The sequence below is a fragment of the Phalacrocorax aristotelis genome, chromosome 4 (assembly GCF_949628215.1).
Source record: "Phalacrocorax aristotelis chromosome 4, bGulAri2.1, whole genome shotgun sequence".
Taxonomy (NCBI): domain Eukaryota; kingdom Metazoa; phylum Chordata; class Aves; order Suliformes; family Phalacrocoracidae; genus Phalacrocorax; species Phalacrocorax aristotelis.
Window position 1 is genome coordinate 15,575,834 of NC_134279.1, and position 18,320 is coordinate 15,594,153.

The window sequence follows — 18,320 nt, forward strand, 5'->3', positions numbered from 1 at the left end:
TTCACATTTGAGCAAGAAATTTAAAAACATTAAAACAAAATGTAAACTTTGTTTGGAAGACTGCCACAGAAACATCCCAAAAGAATTCTCTCTCAGGGAATTGCCAGGAGTGGAATCCAAATTTAATATTCGCATCCTTTAACAAGGCTTAAACTAGGCATAATTTACAATTTCCCACACAACTCTGAGACAACTTCTTTGTTATAAATTGCAACTCTACTTCTTGCCTTCCATTAGCTACACCTAGAGTACAAAGATTCCTGTGAGTAGGAATTTTGGAGTAGCTCACTCAAGCCACATGTGTCAGAAAGGGAATATCCAATGTAAAGGCATTATTTAAGTCAGCTGTGAGCCTAAGCTCTAGGCAGAAGTACACACCAGGCAGTTAGTCAAGTTCCCAAAGCACTCCTAGGGCTATGTCTAAAACCAGGAATTAATTAAGACCACATCTTTTGATTCTAGCCTATTACTCAAGAGGTTCCTAATCAAAACCTTCAAATGAAGTCAACTTTCCAAGAAACTCAGAACTCACAAAACTAAGACATACAAAAGACATTAAATATTTATTATAATTACAGCAGCTTTACACAGGAAAGTTAAAAATTTAAAAACATTCCGATTTTTTAATTCATGATTTTTTTTCATGACAGTTGGTCAGTAGGTCCCTGGGATATCTGCAGGTACCTTTAAGAGTTCTTCAACTTCCTCTTGTAAAGCCTCAGCTTTTTCACTCAGCAGCATCTATAGTGGCAAAAAAAAAAAAAAAAAAAAAAGAAAATACAAGCATTAGCTATAACTGTTAGACAGGTTAAAACACCAATGTTTCTTTCCAAACTTGTATCTGGTCTGTAAAAAAACTCTGCTGCAGCTCACCAGACCATAGTACTTTTGCCTCAAAGGACTAGCATTTTCACAAGTACTACCACCGCTATTTTTTACTGCTTAGTGTATACACATATGGAAAACACTAACACAAAAATTCAGAGTACACAGCTGGTTTTCTCAGTTCTACCATCACATAATACACAAAATTTAACAGACCATAAACAGCTTTGTCTAGAACTGTTAGCAAAAGCATTTTAAACCTTAAACATTTATTTTCCATGTTGGAATAAACACTCTTAAGTTGTGCCTGCCAAGTTGCCAATTTCTTGCTGTATACAACATTTCTTACTAAAGCATTTTACATCAGACATGTAGGACCCCTGATATTAGCAGCTGCTTAATCCACTGCCCTGAACTGCTTGTTGCCAGCAGTTGGAGTATAACAGTCCCCCAGCAGCATGTGTAGCATAACACATGCAAGCACTCTTCTACCTTCCAGTTAGAGAAAACTCCATCAGTTTAATATCTGAGCATGAGAGTAAGCTAGACTGCTGGATTTGGCACTGATGTAGATGAGGAATCCGCATATATCCCCTTCTTTTGGCTCACACAGCAGCACAAAAAGCAGCAAGGAGGCTACAACATTAAATGGCCATGACCTTTCTTTAAGCACATAAACCCCAAAGTTCGTACTTTTACTCCATGAAAATATACAAACCAAGACTTTGTTATTGACTGCATCATTTTTACACCAACCACCCATTCATTTATTCTAGGCATTCCCTTACTTTACCAAAAGATTGCTGTTTTAGCAGAATCAAACATGAACGCCATGCCATTGCAACAGCAGATGATTAATGGAGATTGATGAGAGAAAATAGTACCACTTGATAAATAGGATACTTCCTGTATTTTTTGTTTAGGTAAAACTCAATGTTTATTACAGATCCTTTCCCTTGGATTATTTGTGTGCCTTAGAGGCAGATGCTAAGTGAATGATGCATATTCAAAATGAAAAACAATTAGAAAGGAAAGAATAACAGGGCATGACAAAAGCAACCTAAATATGTTAGGTTTAACCCTACACCTTGCTGGTTTCCACTTCTACAGTCCTGAAAATCCTGTTCTTTTATCACAACTACCACTAGAATTTCTGTAAGGTAACTCCTGAGGTATTGGCAGAATTGAGCATTTTCAGTTATGGTGACAGAGCATGGAGATCACTGTAGTAATTTAATTCCCACACTTCATCAGACAAGCTGTCAAACATTTTTGCCCTTTGCTTCCTCTCTGAAAAAAGAGCACAACTTTCCACTATCCTGTATGTAACAGTTTTAAGAAATGTTTGCCTATCATTCAGGAGCATGAAGGTCAGCAATAGCTCAAATCATTACTCTTGACAAGATAACTTATCTAAGATCGTTAAGAAAATATTTCAATATATTCTTAATACAGATCAGTATTTGGATCACAAACATCCACCAATGCCTTTACTAAACTGAATCCTTCACTTTTAATGCCATTCAAACATCCACTTTTGACATATTGAACTTCTGAAGCAGGTTTTTATAGCTTTGTCTCTAACTCACCTTTGCAGATGAAACAATTTGCTTGGCTTGACGTCGTGACAGGTGCTCAATCATCCTGACCAGAGTTTCTGGATCTGCATTAGCCAAGTGTGCTAAAGTTTTGTATCCTGCATTATAAAGCTGTTTTGCTCGTGCCTGCAAGTCCAAAACTCTGTTAGATTATTAGAACAGGCAATAAGAATTACCATTAAGTGCCAACCTCTGCACCAACCTCAAACATTTAATCTTTGCATATCAATCCAATTCTCTCTATATTTCTAAGAACTTTAATATTCACGGAGAATCTTTACTCCCCAAAAATACAGCTTTACCACTAAGATCTACCTCCCCACAGAATCTTACCCAGCTCTGAGGAACTCATTTGTCATTATTTGCTCTGACCCTAGGTGATAGTGACTCTGCCATCCTCTTTTGTTACCATGTTTTCTGCATTCACTGACACTAACAGGAATGACTCTCACATTATTCAGAGGTGTCTAAGTGAAAGGAGAGCTGATTTTATACACATTTTTTCCCCACAGAATCTTCACACAGCAGAGCTTTCACAAAATTCCAGAAAATACTGTACTTTCCTGTTTCAAGCTTATAAATAACCTTTCCTTTAGTATCACAGTATCTTTTCTTATTTCTCACGTTTTGTGCAAAGTCATGGCTGTGAGCTCACATATACATGAGATAAACATCACAGGAGAGATTCTCTGGAATTTGACTATCACTAGTGTAATGGGATATGCATTACCTGCTTCTCTTAAGTCGGTTTGATCCTGTTGCTACATAAGGTAGCCAAGCAGTAGTTGCTTAACAGAGGCTCTCTGGGCAAACATTCCTTTTTGCAAAAGAAATACTGCTAGAACTTTACAAAAGTTTAAATTAAAATGTATTTCTACACTAGTAGTGGAGTAATTTAGTATACCCAAGGCTTCAGTATCCCGAGTTATAAAATAATACCCATTTGATGAACAAGCGTTACATCTCCAAAACATTTGATCAATTACCTTTTGAGTTTTTCCCCTCACCTCTTTTAAATACAACAAGGAATAGAAAAACATGTATTTGATGGCATATATGGTGGTGTTTTTTTTTTAATATAACGGGTAATGGCTTACAATATATTATCTTCCTCCATGGTAAAAGTGAGGACTGCATTCATTGATGTGAAGTAGGTGTCACTAATTTCACCAAAAATAACCACTAATTGCCAGCAAATATTTTCTGTGCTCTTTTGGCTGTTATATGCACAGTAGGGCCGATGACACAGAATCTTTCCCCACTAATGACTTAAATCTCATGAAAAGGTTTGAGATTGGTGTTTGAGAACTGTGCAAGTAAACATGTTGAAAATTTTCTCTTGCTAAAGTAACCTTAAGGTTAATTTTATCATTTCCTCCACAGAAATTAAACAAATCACATCTCTTCAAGATGACAGCCTACCTGCTACAAATATCAGCTGTTGGTACAGTTTTAACTCCAGTGCAGAAGTACCTTGGTTATAGCAATAATTTTCAAGAGTAATTTTTTTAAAATACACCTTCAGCAGAATCCTGCTGTCCAAGCTGTTTTTGCCCTTACACGGAAATGCTCCCATATGGAGTGAGACATGAAATAAAGACTACTCACCTATTGCATTCAATTTGGAAAATTTGATACATACAAAAAATCCATTAGGCTCTAAGTCTTCATCGTTGTTTAGCTTCTCAATAAAACCTTATTGCCACTAAATCCAATGGTTCGCTGACAAACTGATTCTACAACAGGCTGGACAGGCAAGTTAGATAATTTTGCAAAGAAGTCCAGTGATTACGTATAACCTTGCACTTAAGCCTGAAAAGATTTTTCTACTTGAACTGGAGTCTTCGATTCAGAGACTAATTAAGTTTCCTATTTAAAATACATGCAGCACTGCAAGTGATTGTGAAAGCCTAAGTTCCCAATAGGACTTCATATATTTCTGTGAGAATCTTCTAACTAAATATGTAAATTCTTATTCCTCTACTCAAATGAACTGAAGAACCCTTACCACAAAAGAAACCTGAACTGTTTTGCAACTGAGCTACAGCTAAATTATTGTCCAAATACAGCATTTTCACTGTTGCTGTGGCAGCAGCCAGAAGAAAACCATTATTGGCTCCAGCTCACATTTCCTCAACAGACCACTTTTTCCCCAACACCCTGGACTGCTGTGGGATATCTCCACTATGCCAAATTCTCAAAAAAAAACCCACCCTATCTCAGTCTTCCAGATATACTTGAAAGGCACAGTAACATTTAACATACAAGTTTTAATGGAAAAATTTCACAAAGCCAGGTTTACTAACCTCTAGAACCCCTGCTACCTCCATCAGAGGGATGAGTTCTGTCTTGACACAGTATGTCAACTGTTTGGTAAGTTCTGTCAGCAAGGCTTTATAAACCCAGAATTCTTCCAGTTCCTGCAGAGACAAGATATGATTCTTGGTGATCTTTAAGTTCTGCATTTGGGGTTTGTGACCGATAAGAGCTCTGCTGAGGCAACAATCACAGAATCACAGGTAGGAAGGGACCTCAGGGATCATCTAGTCAAACCTTTCTAGGAAGAGCAGAGCCTAAACAAGATGGCCCAGCACCCCGTCCAGACAACAAGCATATATTTGGCTTTTAGACAGGGGAAGCACTATTATTTCTAGTTATCATTTCAGCTAGTTGCAGAGTTGTATTCAGCACTCTTCAGCTGAACAACCCAAAGTTGGGGCAGTTCTGAAGGATAAGCCATGCATTATTTCAATAGAAGAAAAAACCAAGAGAACAAGCTGATTCAGCTGTTTTCCAGAGAAGACATTCCACAACCAGATGACCTTATTTCCAAAGGAAAGGTAAAATTGTCAGTTATTTCACCTACAGCGCTGACATTGATCAATGCCCTGTACACTTTGTATATTTTCACATTCTCAGTGCATAGAGCTTACTTTTAATATAAGAATCACTGTACAAGCATGCTTTTCCGAACAGAAGTGAAATACTACACCTGTGTTCAGTTCTAATTTAAGAGAAGAAAACTCTAGATTTTGCAAAACCAAATCCAGAGAATTTATTGGAATTCATTTAACACACTACCTCACAGAAGTGTAGAACACAGGAAGCGAATGAGGCAGCAGCATTAAGGAGATTTTGCACATATCCTCGGGACATATTAAATTTCTCTGAAACACTCCATATATTGGTCTCTTTCAGTAGGGTATAAAGGACAAACGACAGATAGAGCCTGTTTACCACAGCACTGTCCACGTTCTAGGAATAAAGCAAGTTATATTCAGAATATATATCATATTCAAGATATTCTGTTTGTGCTACAAGGAAATTCTTTTCATCTCTACCCCTTCAAATGTCTGTTATACCCAAAGACATTAAAACAACATTAAGAAAACCAACCAATGAGGTTAAACGACCCTTAATAATAAGAACAGAAATAAAGAACACTAGCAGAAACATAATCTGGAATTTGTAAACAATCAAATGAGATGACCTAACTGTCATCTTAGGTATGAGAAATCTCCAGCCTACCTTTCTGATGGCTTGACCAGAAGCCTTTTTTGTAATAAAGCTTTCAGGTACTCCCACAATATCTGCTACTTTTTGCTCTGCTGCACTTAGCTGGTTGAACTAAAATAAGATGTTATAAAGAATTTTCAGATATTTAGTTCTCTTAGTATTATAGAAAACACAAGCCTAGTACTCAAAGTGAAGCAATGTTTTGGAATAGCTCTACATAGAACTTAGTCACTAGACACAGTCAGATCTGCAGCTTCTCTGCCTGCTTGTTTGAATTATCTGTAATGGTCCATCTCTGAATGCTACATTTTAACAACATAAAACAGATTTTAGTGCTAGCCCTAGTATAAAACACTTTGCAGAAAAGGAAGTCGTTGAATTACTTCTGGCTCAACAACAGAACTCAGAAGGGCATGACAAATGGAGTAGAGTCTGGATGGAGGCCTGTCACTAGCGGTGTTCCCCAGGGGTCTGTGCTGGGTCCAGTCCTGTTCAACATATTCATCAATGAACTGGATGATGGGATAAAGTGTAACCTCAGCAAATTTGCTGATGATACCAAGCTGGGAGGAGTGGCAGATACACCAGAAGGCCGTGCTGCCATCCAGAGAGACCTGGACAGGCTGGAGAGCTGGGTGGAGGGGAACCTGATGAAATTCAACAGGAACAAGTGCAAGGTCCTGCACCTGGGGAGAAACAACCCCATGTATCAGTACAGGCTGGGGGCTGAACTACTGGAAAGCAGCTCTGCTGAGAAGGACCTGGGAGTGCTGGTGGACAACAAGCTGACCAATAGCCAGCAATGTGCCCTTGTGGCCAAGGAGGCCAATAGTATCCTGGGATGCATTAAAAGGAGTGCGGCCAGCAGGTTGAGAGAGGTTATCCTCTCCTTCTACTCTGCCCTAGTGAGACCACATTTGGAGTATTGTGTCCAGTTTTGGGCCCCCCAGTTTGAGAAGGATGTGGAACTGCTTGAGCAAGTCCAGCAGAGAGCTACCAAGATGATCAGGGGAATAGAGCATCTCCCTTATGAGGATTGGGTTTGTTTTGCCTGGAGAAGAGAAGACTGAGGGGGGATTTCATAAATACCTATAAATATCTAAAGGGTGGGTGTCAGGATGATGGGACTAGGGTCTTTTCAGTGGTGCCCAATGACAGGCCAAGGGGCAATGGGCTCCACCGGAATATGAGAAAAAAAACTTCTTTCCTGTGAGGGTGCCAGAGCAGTGGCACAGGCCGCCCAGGGAGGTTGTCAAGTCTCCTTCCCTGGAGACATTTAAAACCCACCTGGATGCATTTCTGTGCCCCCTGCTCTGAGTGTCCCTGCTAAAGCAGAGGGGTTGAACAAGATGATCTCCAGAAGTCCTTCCCAACTCCTACCATTCTGTGAATTATGGGTGGATCTTAGAGAGTGTGCAAGACTAGGATAACGGCTGTCCTGCTAAGGCTTACATATGTATAGTAGTAGTCTGTAGGAAGGTATTGGTTACAGTGTAATAGTTGCAATCATGGCTGGAGTTAAACATTAGACACAGATATCAAGCAAAATTAAGACTTAACATTCCCTAGTGGATTTTTCTCCCTAAACTACAGATTAAACGAGCAACCATCAAAAGGTAAATATGGCTCTTGATTAATTTAATAGTGGTTTTATTGCAAGACTACAGTGACATGGTTACATATAACTAGTTTATAGGAAAGTCTTATTTAAGATAAACCAGACTCTGGTGATGGCATGGCTAACACCAAGGTTAGTGAGGATTTGGAGTACTAGCAACTCAAGAGATGTGTTTCATGCTATTGTTTTCCCCAAACAGGGTCAATATTATAGACACAAAAGATCTTAGGTTTTTATGCAATACAGAAAAGCATTTCTTGTCTGTGCCTGAAAATAAAATAGCATATCTTAACTTTTCATCAAATTGTTACCCCACTTTCTCCATTTCCTATGTGTATAAACTTACTTAAAGTTTAGTAAGCAGGATAGGCCCCAATGCACGTTTGCTAGTAAATTCTCACCTGCCTCAAATATATCATCCAATCTGGGCTGCAGTTAGAAGTCATATCATATGGAGTTGCCAGATATAGAAGATGAAGATTGCTCTCAAGAATCAGCCCTTCCAAACCTTTCTTCAATTCTCTGTAAAGAAGATTGCAGTATGCCAAGTCTATAGACCCTATAATAAGCACACAATGTATTGCAATTTTACACAGGCAGAGTTAAGTGTAATAGATTTTAACATAGAGTCAATATTTCCTTTTTCCTTCCACAAAAGCTTTTTGTGCCATCTGAATTGAAGAGAATTAACTGTAACCTGAATAATTGCTCTAACCCAAAATGAGCAGTGAAATGGAACTGTGGAAAGGCAGTCACCTATTTCCATGTATGTCTGTTCTGTGGCTGGTTTTGAGTGTTTGTGAATCGCCTTGGCTTTCATGAAATCCTGGAATAGGCTTGTAGATTGAAGGAATCTTCAGAGATTCACCCTATTCCAATTGCGTTCCATATGCTGTATCTTTACACTATTTCAGGAAAACAGAACTTCCTGATATACTTTCTTCTTTATTTCAATTTGTCTACGACATATGCCTCCCTTCCCTGTTAAGCTTCCCTCTAGGTCAAGATATGCCCCTGTTCACAATACCTGTTCATAACAATGAACTATAAAAGAGGTTGTGAGCTATTCTGATTACAATCACGAATCAAATCTTCAAACCATTTTTTGGGGGGTACGGTTCTGATTTTACTCCCATTGTGGCCAATGTTATTCATTCCCATCACGTTCAGTCCATGCACTACTTGTTCATTCCCATTTTCAGTCCAGCATATCATTTAGTAAGTAAACTGCCTCTCTACAACTTACTTTTATTGCAGTTTCAGGCTGAAGATGGGAAAACATATTGAATTAAGATATGGCTGAGATGAAATGGTTTGTTGAAATCAAGATTATAGTAAGAACAAAAAAGTTTTACCTTTATATGTAGCTTTACCCAATGGTGTGATCGTTAGTGTACATTTGGAATTGCAGTCCTTCTCAGATACTCTTCCTTTTAGGAGTCCTTTTTCTGCTAGGTTTTCTAACCCATCTTTAACTATCTCCGAAAGGCTCTTCCCTTTAGACAGCAGCTGCTGTTGAACACCCAGCAATGTACTGCACATAAAATTGTCGACTTCCTCATGGGTAACTGCTATCTGCATCAGTTTTGCAAGTGATTAGCATGTTTAAAGGTGTAATTTCACATAATGCATTTCATAATCTACATGAAAAATTTACTGAATAGAGAAGCAGTTTGATATCCTGTTAATGTGTTTCTACAGAAATATATGACAACAAATAGAATGATAAACAGTCTATGAGGGATCTGATGGGACTGACCTCCATCTTTTGTATGATTCTAGCTGCTGCATCATGTTGATTTGTTTCCACTGTTTCTATTTGTATTTTGAATCAAGTATCAGAAATTGAAATATTAATACTGTAATGAACCATAAGGTAGATATAATTTTGACTTACACACTAAAGGGAATTGTCACGTTATATGATTACTTGATAACTGAGTTAAATAAAAAGACCAATCAAATCTTTGTTCTTATTTGATTAGAAGCTGTTCTGAACTTGTCAGCCAATCTGTTTAAAAAGTCTGTTTTTTTCTGTAGAATCAACAGATAAGATTTTCTTTGCATTCCGAAGCACTTAGGCTACTCACAGAGAAGAGATAACTGATACCTTCAGTCCAACCAAAGATAACAACAGGCTCTGCATTCCCTTGTTCAACTCCAGCAGAAGATTGCTGTAACAGTTGTCCAAGGGACTGTTAACTAAATCCTGAACCTAAAAAGAGCAAGAAATATATTAGTTCAGGGAAAATATTTACGCATTAGTTTTACACTTTTAAAAATACTAATACGTATGATTCATCTTCTAAAGAAAATAAGTGTAGACATCCAAAGTTTACAGTTCATGTCTGAAAACAAACCACATAAACGTAGCTCATAGGTATTATTATTTAAGTCAAATACTCGCAACATTAAGAAGTGAAAAAAAATTAAGCTAGGCAGCTCAGCTCCTCCTATTTATCCCACCAGCTTAAATCCAACAATTCAAATTACCAACAGCTTTGTAAAAATTACCAAATGTTTGTCTTTTTCTTGCACTATGAGAATACTTTCTCCAGCACTGTCAATACCAGCTCGACCAGCTCTGCCAATCATTTGTTTATACTGGTTCTTCTTCAGGAAGTCATTAGCAACATAAGGAGCTCTGAGAATAACTCTGTAAAGAAGTCTTCAGTAAGTTATGCTTTATATTAAAATTACTAAAGCAGCAATAATATTTTACAAATGCATTCTTTATATATGCCCCTGCTTAGTAACTAATGAAAATCAAATGCACCTAAACAGCTGTGTAAATCAGCCAGGAAAACTTTTAACGATTTAAGGTTTATTGAATGATAAGCCACATTTAGTATCTTTTGCAGAACCTTTGGAACTAGTCCTTACATCTACTCAAAGCCCTGAGTTTAAGAGTGAAAATCACTGAGATATAAAATAAACCCTACTAAAAAACATAAGCAACACTGACCATACATCAGTTATGCTAGAAAGACAACACTTGTCTATACGAACTTTTCTCCCCTCAGATGCATTATTCCAACACATATGCACACAAAACTGGATTCTTAGCAAACAGTCTTTGGTCATACATAGTATGGCAGCCATATCATCAGCACTTGTATAAGAAAAGGTTAACACATTTTTGTGTTAAAACATATTCAAACTGTCTCCTTAGAAGAGATTTTTTTTTTTTGTTACAATTTAAATGCTGTTCTTAGGACAATATCTAAAGAAACCACCATGAATTCCTTACTCTTCTGGATAACATTACTAAAATATCAAAGCATTTCCTCAATTTATTAGAATTTCCTTAAGCCATTTAGATAAGTGCTCCCCAGCTATGCATTCTGAGGCACTTGCTACTGATTCACATTTCCTATGTAAAAACTTTGCAGTCTTCTGTCCTGAGTTGAACACAGAAGTCCTTATGCTTCCAATTTGCCAGTAAAAGCAGAAACATCTTACCAACTTAGAAAGAAAAAAAATCAATCCAACAATGAAATAAGTTTCAGTTACTAACCTTCTAGCTGGCAGGTTTACTCCAGCAGCCAAAGTAGCTGTGCAAGCAAGTAGACACAGGACACCTGTAGAATATGCTTCCTCTATACTTTTTCTTTCATCGTTTGTAAGACCACTATGGTGATAGGCAACACCAAAAGGGATTGTTTGCTTCAGAACAGGACAGACACTTCCATTTCCAATATTCTTTAGGTTCTTCATGAGATCTTGTTTCTCTTTCTCCTTGTGAGCTCTAAATTCTCTTGGAGGAGGAAAAGCACTTCTTTAGACTTTGATCAACCACTAACCGCTTAAAAAAAACTTTGAGAAACATTCACTGTCCATTTCTGTTCATTCAACATCTAGGTTGGAGAAATAACAACTTTAAAATAGCAATATACAGGAGACTGATTAAGTTGCAATAGAACTCTTGTTTGTAAGCACAGGTACACAAGGCATCAAATACTGACTGGGTGTGGGTATCAAGTGCACTGAAGAAAGGAAATAGGGCTAGTATCAGCTCGTAGTGAAGATTATAGGTACATCAAAAGTGGTTTTAATTTTGATAGCAAGGGAGGGCTTTTGTTAATTTTAATACAATTTCTTCCTACATAAAGTTTAACTTGCTAGACCATTATGAGTTGATCAAATCACATTTAAATGAAAACAAACGTAAGTCTTTCTTTCTTTTCTTTATTAATGAAGCCTGGTTTAGATTTTATACCTTACATTCACAAAGTAGGTATGGAACATACCAGGAGATACTCAATTGACTAGTAACATACATGACCAAATACTGGCCTAAAAAGAAAATGTTTCCTAAGCTTGCAGAGACGAGTGCCAAAGGGACAAAAAGTTAGATTAATTCAGTATGCTTTTCCTTTTTATTTTTTTTAAATTATTTTCCTCTAAAAACATTTTTTCAATTAGTTTGTTTAAAAAATAAGATTTTTTTTTAAAACATTTCTTTTATGACCCTTGAGCAGTTTATTATCATTTACGCAGTTATCAACCTCACATGATTCCATATTCAAAGCGTTTTCTTCTGACCACGAGGGAAAGTTACCTGCAAACTAGTGAAGATAAATCCTAACTTCTGACCAATTAGTCCATTCATAATTAAAAAATCATGACAGAAACTTACTTCTTGAGGTACTTGCACACCATTGAAGCCACATTTTCACAGTTCTTTTTAGTGGGACAAAAGATTAGGCAGGAATATTTAGGAATAACTTCAGTAACCAGTGCAATGATGTGGTCAGGGTCTGCTTTCTCCAGATTACTAGAATACTGTCATAAACACAGATTGACAAACATTTAAATTTAGAAATTAAGTAATAAACTAAATATTCAATACTTGTTCTTAACCTTTGCTAGAATACTGCCATTTGCTTTAACGTGACTTAACTGCAAGAAGTTGTAGGATAAGCTTTTCTCCCAATCGTCACTTGAAAGAGTTTATTAACACATCTTGCTTGAACTGAGGGATACATGGATATAAGAGTCAAACACTGTCCTTTTTCCCCTTAATACTGCAGTTTCTTTTAGCAACACCATAGTGATGTTACTTGTGCTACTGGCAGTCCACCACAACACACATTTTTCTTTTTAAAGGTTGAAATGAATCCCTACAAAGCAGTAACACGCCAACAAAACCCAAAAAAAGGTGTCTTCTTTCAGTATTGTCTGAGAGTGATCAACTGTTGAGAAAATCTACCCAAAACCATAAAGCACTGGGTATCTGGAATACTCAAACCCATTGCTCTTCACACATCAAAATACTGAAGAAGTCTCTACCTTAAAGAGTGGTAAAGAAGTGAGAATAAAGTTAAGCAGTCAATATTTTAAAGGCCTTTTTCCTCCCCAAAGTCTACCATTTTCTTTCTCATAGATATTACAAATGAACAATCATGTTTAAGTAATTTCTTTGGTAAAAGCTCTGTAAACAAATCAGTGTAAAATAATACATTTTGTAACTATAGTTCAAAGAAACTATAAGCACTTGTATTTTACCTTGAAATTAAGGAGACGTGAAAAAGTAAAGCCTTTTTCTGTTTTGCTGTCAACTGTGTAAATGGTGTCTCGTATCTTTATGTATTCCTTTAATTCTACCTAGGGAGATACAAGCCATAAACACAAACTTTAGTTAAATAACCAAGTTTTCACTAAAGATTAAGCTATTACTGACATACAGCTAATGTTTTTTTCTAAGCATCACATTTCATATACATACATGCTTGCATGCACAGAAGCACACGCTCCACCTCAAGAATTTTTTGAAAGTTAAATGTTTTAATTATCTCCCTTGAGAAAGCATCTAATTATAACAAATAAGACAGATGTTGTATCCCATGAACTATTCCTGAACCATTGTCACGACAGCATTCAAGCACCCGTAGTATAGATTCTAGTTTTATCAAATGAACTGTAATGATTTATCACAGTAGCTGTAATTTAGAAATTGATTTAGTTAAAATAACGCAAATAGCTTAACACAACAAATCAAAGGTACTTGCTGTTGTGCGCTTACAAGTACTTAATGCTATTTATAATATTGGTACAATTGCAAGTAATTAGCAGGCATTATATTACATGAGACCATGAAATTAAGCACAAAAGCTGTGATATGATCCCAAACAGATTAGCTGTAATTTTAAAGCCAAATATCTTTAACTAGTTTATGGTATCTTGTATACCGACCGGTCTAAAATTATTAGTGTAGTAGTCCGCTTGCAGGAACTTCTGCAGGTCTCGCACATTATTTAAAGTTGCACTCATTCCAATTATTTGCGTGTTTTCTGTGAAACAGAAGTTGACATGAGTTTATTATTGCCGTGTTCACAATTTTTAACACTTCTGCTCAGTATTTAATTCATAAGCCTGCTGCTTCATTGTTAGTCTTTTTAAATGCCAAAGTAGCAGGTTTGAAGGGGCATATAGCTAAGAAATATTACCTGAGATGTAAACACAAAAAAGGAATCCTTCTTTATAGAAGCATTTAAGTGGAATGGCTAAAGGGCTCCTATGAAGAAATGGAAGGCATTCGACAATACTCAGGATTTCTCAGAGAAGTATCAAAAAAGGTTCAAAACCACCCAGGCCATCATTACAGAGTCAACTGACTAATACTTAAATGAGTAAACACTGTTACTGCATGGAGTCATGCCATGTTTTTCAAAAGCGGCCAGAACACCACAAATCCAGAAAGCAAAAGTATGACCTCTCCCTAGACATGCGACCATCGCAATATTTTAATAACATTAACTGCAGCCATGACTTACTACTAGTGTAAAGAATTTTCGCAAGCGTAATTTCCAGCGTTGCTCCACGACTTCCCTCACCAAGCATATGCAACTGTGCACAGAAGGGAAGAAGAAAAATGCAAGAATATTACTGAGTTGAGAGTATTTCTGAAAAAACCCTAACTATGTAGTTCTAAACAAGTATTACAGGAATGTCTTTGTTGGATTTCCTCATGCTATCCCTCTGGCAAATTTTGACTGCTAAGCTCCTTCCAGAAGTATATCCTCACTGAAAAATATTTGAGAGTCTCAGAAAAACAGACCCAAGAGCAAATGTAGACAACAAGATTTACCTTCCATTTGGCTAGATCAAACTGACACAAACAGTTAATTCCTAACAGTAAACAGCGTGGAGATCTTCATATTCACCAGCCTAAAATAATTTTAAACAGTGTTTTAAGCAAAACTTACAGTGGAATTTAATGTAACAGATTTTCTAGCAGCCAGCTACTGCCAAAAAAAGTAGAAGTTAATTCTTAAGCTGCTTTCTGTTTAGAAGCTACTGTGTTAAAATTAGGTCAGTCAGCCTGAAGCATTACATGAATTAAATATCCCTGTTGGATGTTATACATGTGATTCAGCCCCACAATCAACCCTTAGTAGCCCAGCTCAGCTACATCGCTAAAAAGCAGAATAAGGGGCAATTCTCACAGTCAAATGTTACTTGCTATTTTTCTTTCTTTAATGTTATATTTAGTCATTATTAATACCAGGCACAAAGTCTTATGAGTTCACACTTAGGAGTTCAGTGCTGGGATTCATAAAATACAATCCATGTGATTAAAATTATTAATGTTTTTTTCTAATCCATTGGAAATGTCTAATCGACTAAGGAATCCACCATCAACCACTAACACAGTAGATCTCTCAATATAGAATCTATTGTCCTGATACAGCAACAAATGCTTCAGTTAAAGGAAAATAACTTTCACTATTACAGAATTATGTACCAATGTAGAAAAAACAGTTAAGTGGTAATAATTTCATGATAAACAGTCAAAGCAAAACCAAGTAATCAAAAAGCTGCTCTTTGCTAATAATTGCATATTATAAATATTAAAAATTGCATATTATAAGTCTGAGTAAATCTTGTAGCATACCTCATCTACTACAACCAGACCAAGGTCATCAATTCTTTCTGTCTCAATTAAGGAATTCACCAGAGCATGTCCTTTTTCTATAGTAGCAATATAAAGAGACTTTTTAATTCTCCTCTTAATTGGTGGAAATCTTCCTTTACTTCCTGCGTATTCTTCAACCAGGAAACCCAATTCTATGCCAAAACTTGATAAACCCCTAACCTGAAAAAAAAAATAAATCAATCAGAGAACAAACTCATGCTTTCAGAGCTGCCTCAGGAATTCAACATGCACATAAACCAACCAATCAACTGTTTGAATTAGTTAAAATATATGAGCTATGACTACCTTTTCCAATTGCAAAGCTGAAGTATTCACAAATATTATCAAACTTGGCTTACATCTATTCTCTAAAAGTAATGCTTCCTTTATATAAAAAAAAGAGAGTAGTTTTTCTTTCAAGACCATTTCTCTAGCAAGTTAGGCAGTTCAGCTCTAAGACTGCAGAACTATACATAGCATTGCAAAAAGCTACTGTTTCAAAATTCAGCACACTTTATAACTCAGCATCTTCACCTCATAATTTAAGTCTGTTTTATTATGAAATTACTGACCCTCAGGGCAGCATTTAGGAGAGGTCACTCACTTCCCACCATATATTTATGAAAATCATGGAGTTTGCTAAAATTAGCGTTAAAACCAACCAAGTAACAAGGCATATCAGAAAAGATAAGCAGTGTCAGAAACACTGTATCCAGACCTTTTCTTGGACAATGGCAACATATGGCAGGATCATCAGAACATCTTTTTGCCTGCAGAGTAATTCTTGAAGAATTATTATTTCAGCTACAAGTGTTTTTCCACCACTGGTTGGCAATGAGTATATTAAATTCTTTCTTCGTTGTAGAGATTCCAACATTAAGCAATCATGCTGCCATTCTGCAAAATTAAAAAAGAATTATTAGCAAGCCCCAAGGGCATGTTAATGAATATCAGAACGCTTATGTTTCATATAGACTACTTTAATCCTAGTGTTTGAGTGCTTTTCTTCAATAAACCGCTAAAAGCTTTCAGTGGTTGAGCCTTCCAAAGTATTCTGTAAGCCGTATCAACTTTCCCACTCATCCAAAACACTAAAATAACCACTTAATAAAACAAAACAACCACTTTTCCAACATGCTTTATATTAAATATTACCTTAAATATTTTTACAGTGTAATGGGTAAAACAGGCAACAATTCACCAGCATTTTTTTTTCAACAAAGCATTAGTTACATTACCATAAAGAGTTTCGATCCCTCGAAATTGTCTGAACAGATCTTTAACTTTGCTGGGTAATCCATAAAAAGGGCCTATATCAAAAGAAGATGATTCAATAGTTTTCTTAGCAACACAAATCTCTTCAGATAAAACAGCTTCTTTAAGCTGCTTGGTCTTAGAGACCTGCAGAGTCTGGGCTTTGGCATTTCCAGTCATAGCACTTTTCAGATGGTCTTTAAGACTCTCAGTTTTAAATAAATCACACTTAGAGCCTGAGGAAAAGTCAGTAGGTCTGTTCCTGTCTTCAGTATCAGGACAAAAAGATGAAAGACTCCTGATTTTGTCCGAGGAAGAATTCACACATTTATTCCTTCTTTCTGAGTCTGGAGATATTCTAGAACCAGAAGAAAGCTCATCCATTTTCTCAAAATACAAAAGCTGTGATGATGGCAAGTCATCTAAAATAGATTCAGTCAGTTCTTGACTGTTATCCACCGGCTCATTTTCATTCATTTGCAAAGCATCCTCTTTGTCAGCTTTAAGGACAGCCATATTTTCTGAAGTAGAAAAATTATCTTGCTTTTTCTGGTGAATTCCTGACTGAAGATTCCCAGGTATGATTTCTCCAGCTGCTTTAATATCCATATTTTTATCCTGCAGGTATTTGTGCTCTATATCATCAACTTGAGCTAGCAAAGAGTCACTTCCATAAAAGCTGTCATAGTCACCAAACAGATCATCTTCGCTATCATTACTACACTATAAAACATAACAACGAGCATTAATATTCCAAAGTAACACTACAGAAGGCAGCATAACTTGTACAGCACACACATGAGATGCAAACCATTTGTCTTCCCCAACTTAACTAGAAAGTTAAGTGTTCTTCTGATGTTATGAGGAAAGCCTAGCTTGACTTCTAAAGGAATGCATGCTTTAACTCAGTAAAACTTAACCCACAAGTAAACACGATGCCTGCTTAGCTACTTGGTAGTGAAGGATTTGTTTAAAGTTAAAGCCAAAACACCTCGCCTCTCAAAGGGCTCATACAAGGCCCTCCCTGACGTCCCAACGTCCCGCAGGCTCCGTCCGGGCCAAGCCGCCCTCCCAGGCGGAGCCCCCGCCTCCATACCCAGCCCCGGCAGCCTGCGCACCTCCCGCCGCCCCCATACCGGGGTCTCCACCGGCTGCCCCTCGCCACCGGAACTCGCTCTCTTGCGAGCCACCGGCGAGCACGCGGGGCCGGGCTGCAGCGGGGCCCGGCTCCGCTTGCGGACAGAGCCGGGACGGCTCTTCCTCCGCACCGCGAGGCTGGGCTCGGCCATCACGGCCGCCCTGGGGAGCTAGGGGTGGGGTGGTGGTATCAGCCTCCACTCCGAGACCGGGACTGCAAGGAAGCGGCACAGAGACGGTCACAGCAGGGCCCGGGGCGGGGCGGCCAGGCCGCCGGAGGGAGGCGGGACTGCCATGAGGCGCGGGGAGGAGAGGGGGACCGCTGGCAGCTTCCTACACCCCAGGCCGCCACCAACATCACTTCCGCCAACAAGCCACTAACATAGAGGAAACGTAACCAGGCAGTAGCCAATCGCCTGCCTGAAGTAGGGCAAGTCGCGACCCCATTGGCCAG

General features: G+C 37.7%; 1 protein-coding gene across 2 annotated transcripts; it reads right to left on the minus strand.

Annotated features, from left to right (window-relative positions):
- Nucleotides 1-537: 537 nt before the first annotated feature.
- Nucleotides 538-18,219, minus strand: HELQ (helicase, POLQ like). Of its 2 annotated transcripts, none has more exons than XM_075090396.1 (18): nucleotides 17,866-18,219; nucleotides 16,714-17,452; nucleotides 16,194-16,372; nucleotides 15,455-15,655; nucleotides 14,334-14,406; nucleotides 13,749-13,850; nucleotides 13,066-13,160; nucleotides 12,197-12,342; nucleotides 11,075-11,314; nucleotides 10,072-10,213; nucleotides 9,668-9,772; nucleotides 8,913-9,132; nucleotides 7,959-8,116; nucleotides 5,952-6,050; nucleotides 5,505-5,678; nucleotides 4,730-4,843; nucleotides 2,415-2,549; nucleotides 538-741 (listed from the first exon to the last, which is right to left on the minus strand). In XM_075090396.1, exons 1-18 carry the CDS (start codon nucleotides 18,016-18,018, stop codon nucleotides 655-657), a joined length of 3,162 nt encoding a protein of 1,053 aa, XP_074946497.1. In that variant the 5' UTR covers nucleotides 18,019-18,219; the 3' UTR covers nucleotides 538-654. The 2 variants fall into 2 exon arrangements, with proteins under 2 accessions (XP_074946497.1, XP_074946496.1); XM_075090395.1 differs by having other exon boundaries at nucleotides 13,066-13,164; nucleotides 13,753-13,850; nucleotides 17,866-18,154.
- Between the last annotated feature and the right edge of the window lie 101 nt (nucleotides 18,220-18,320).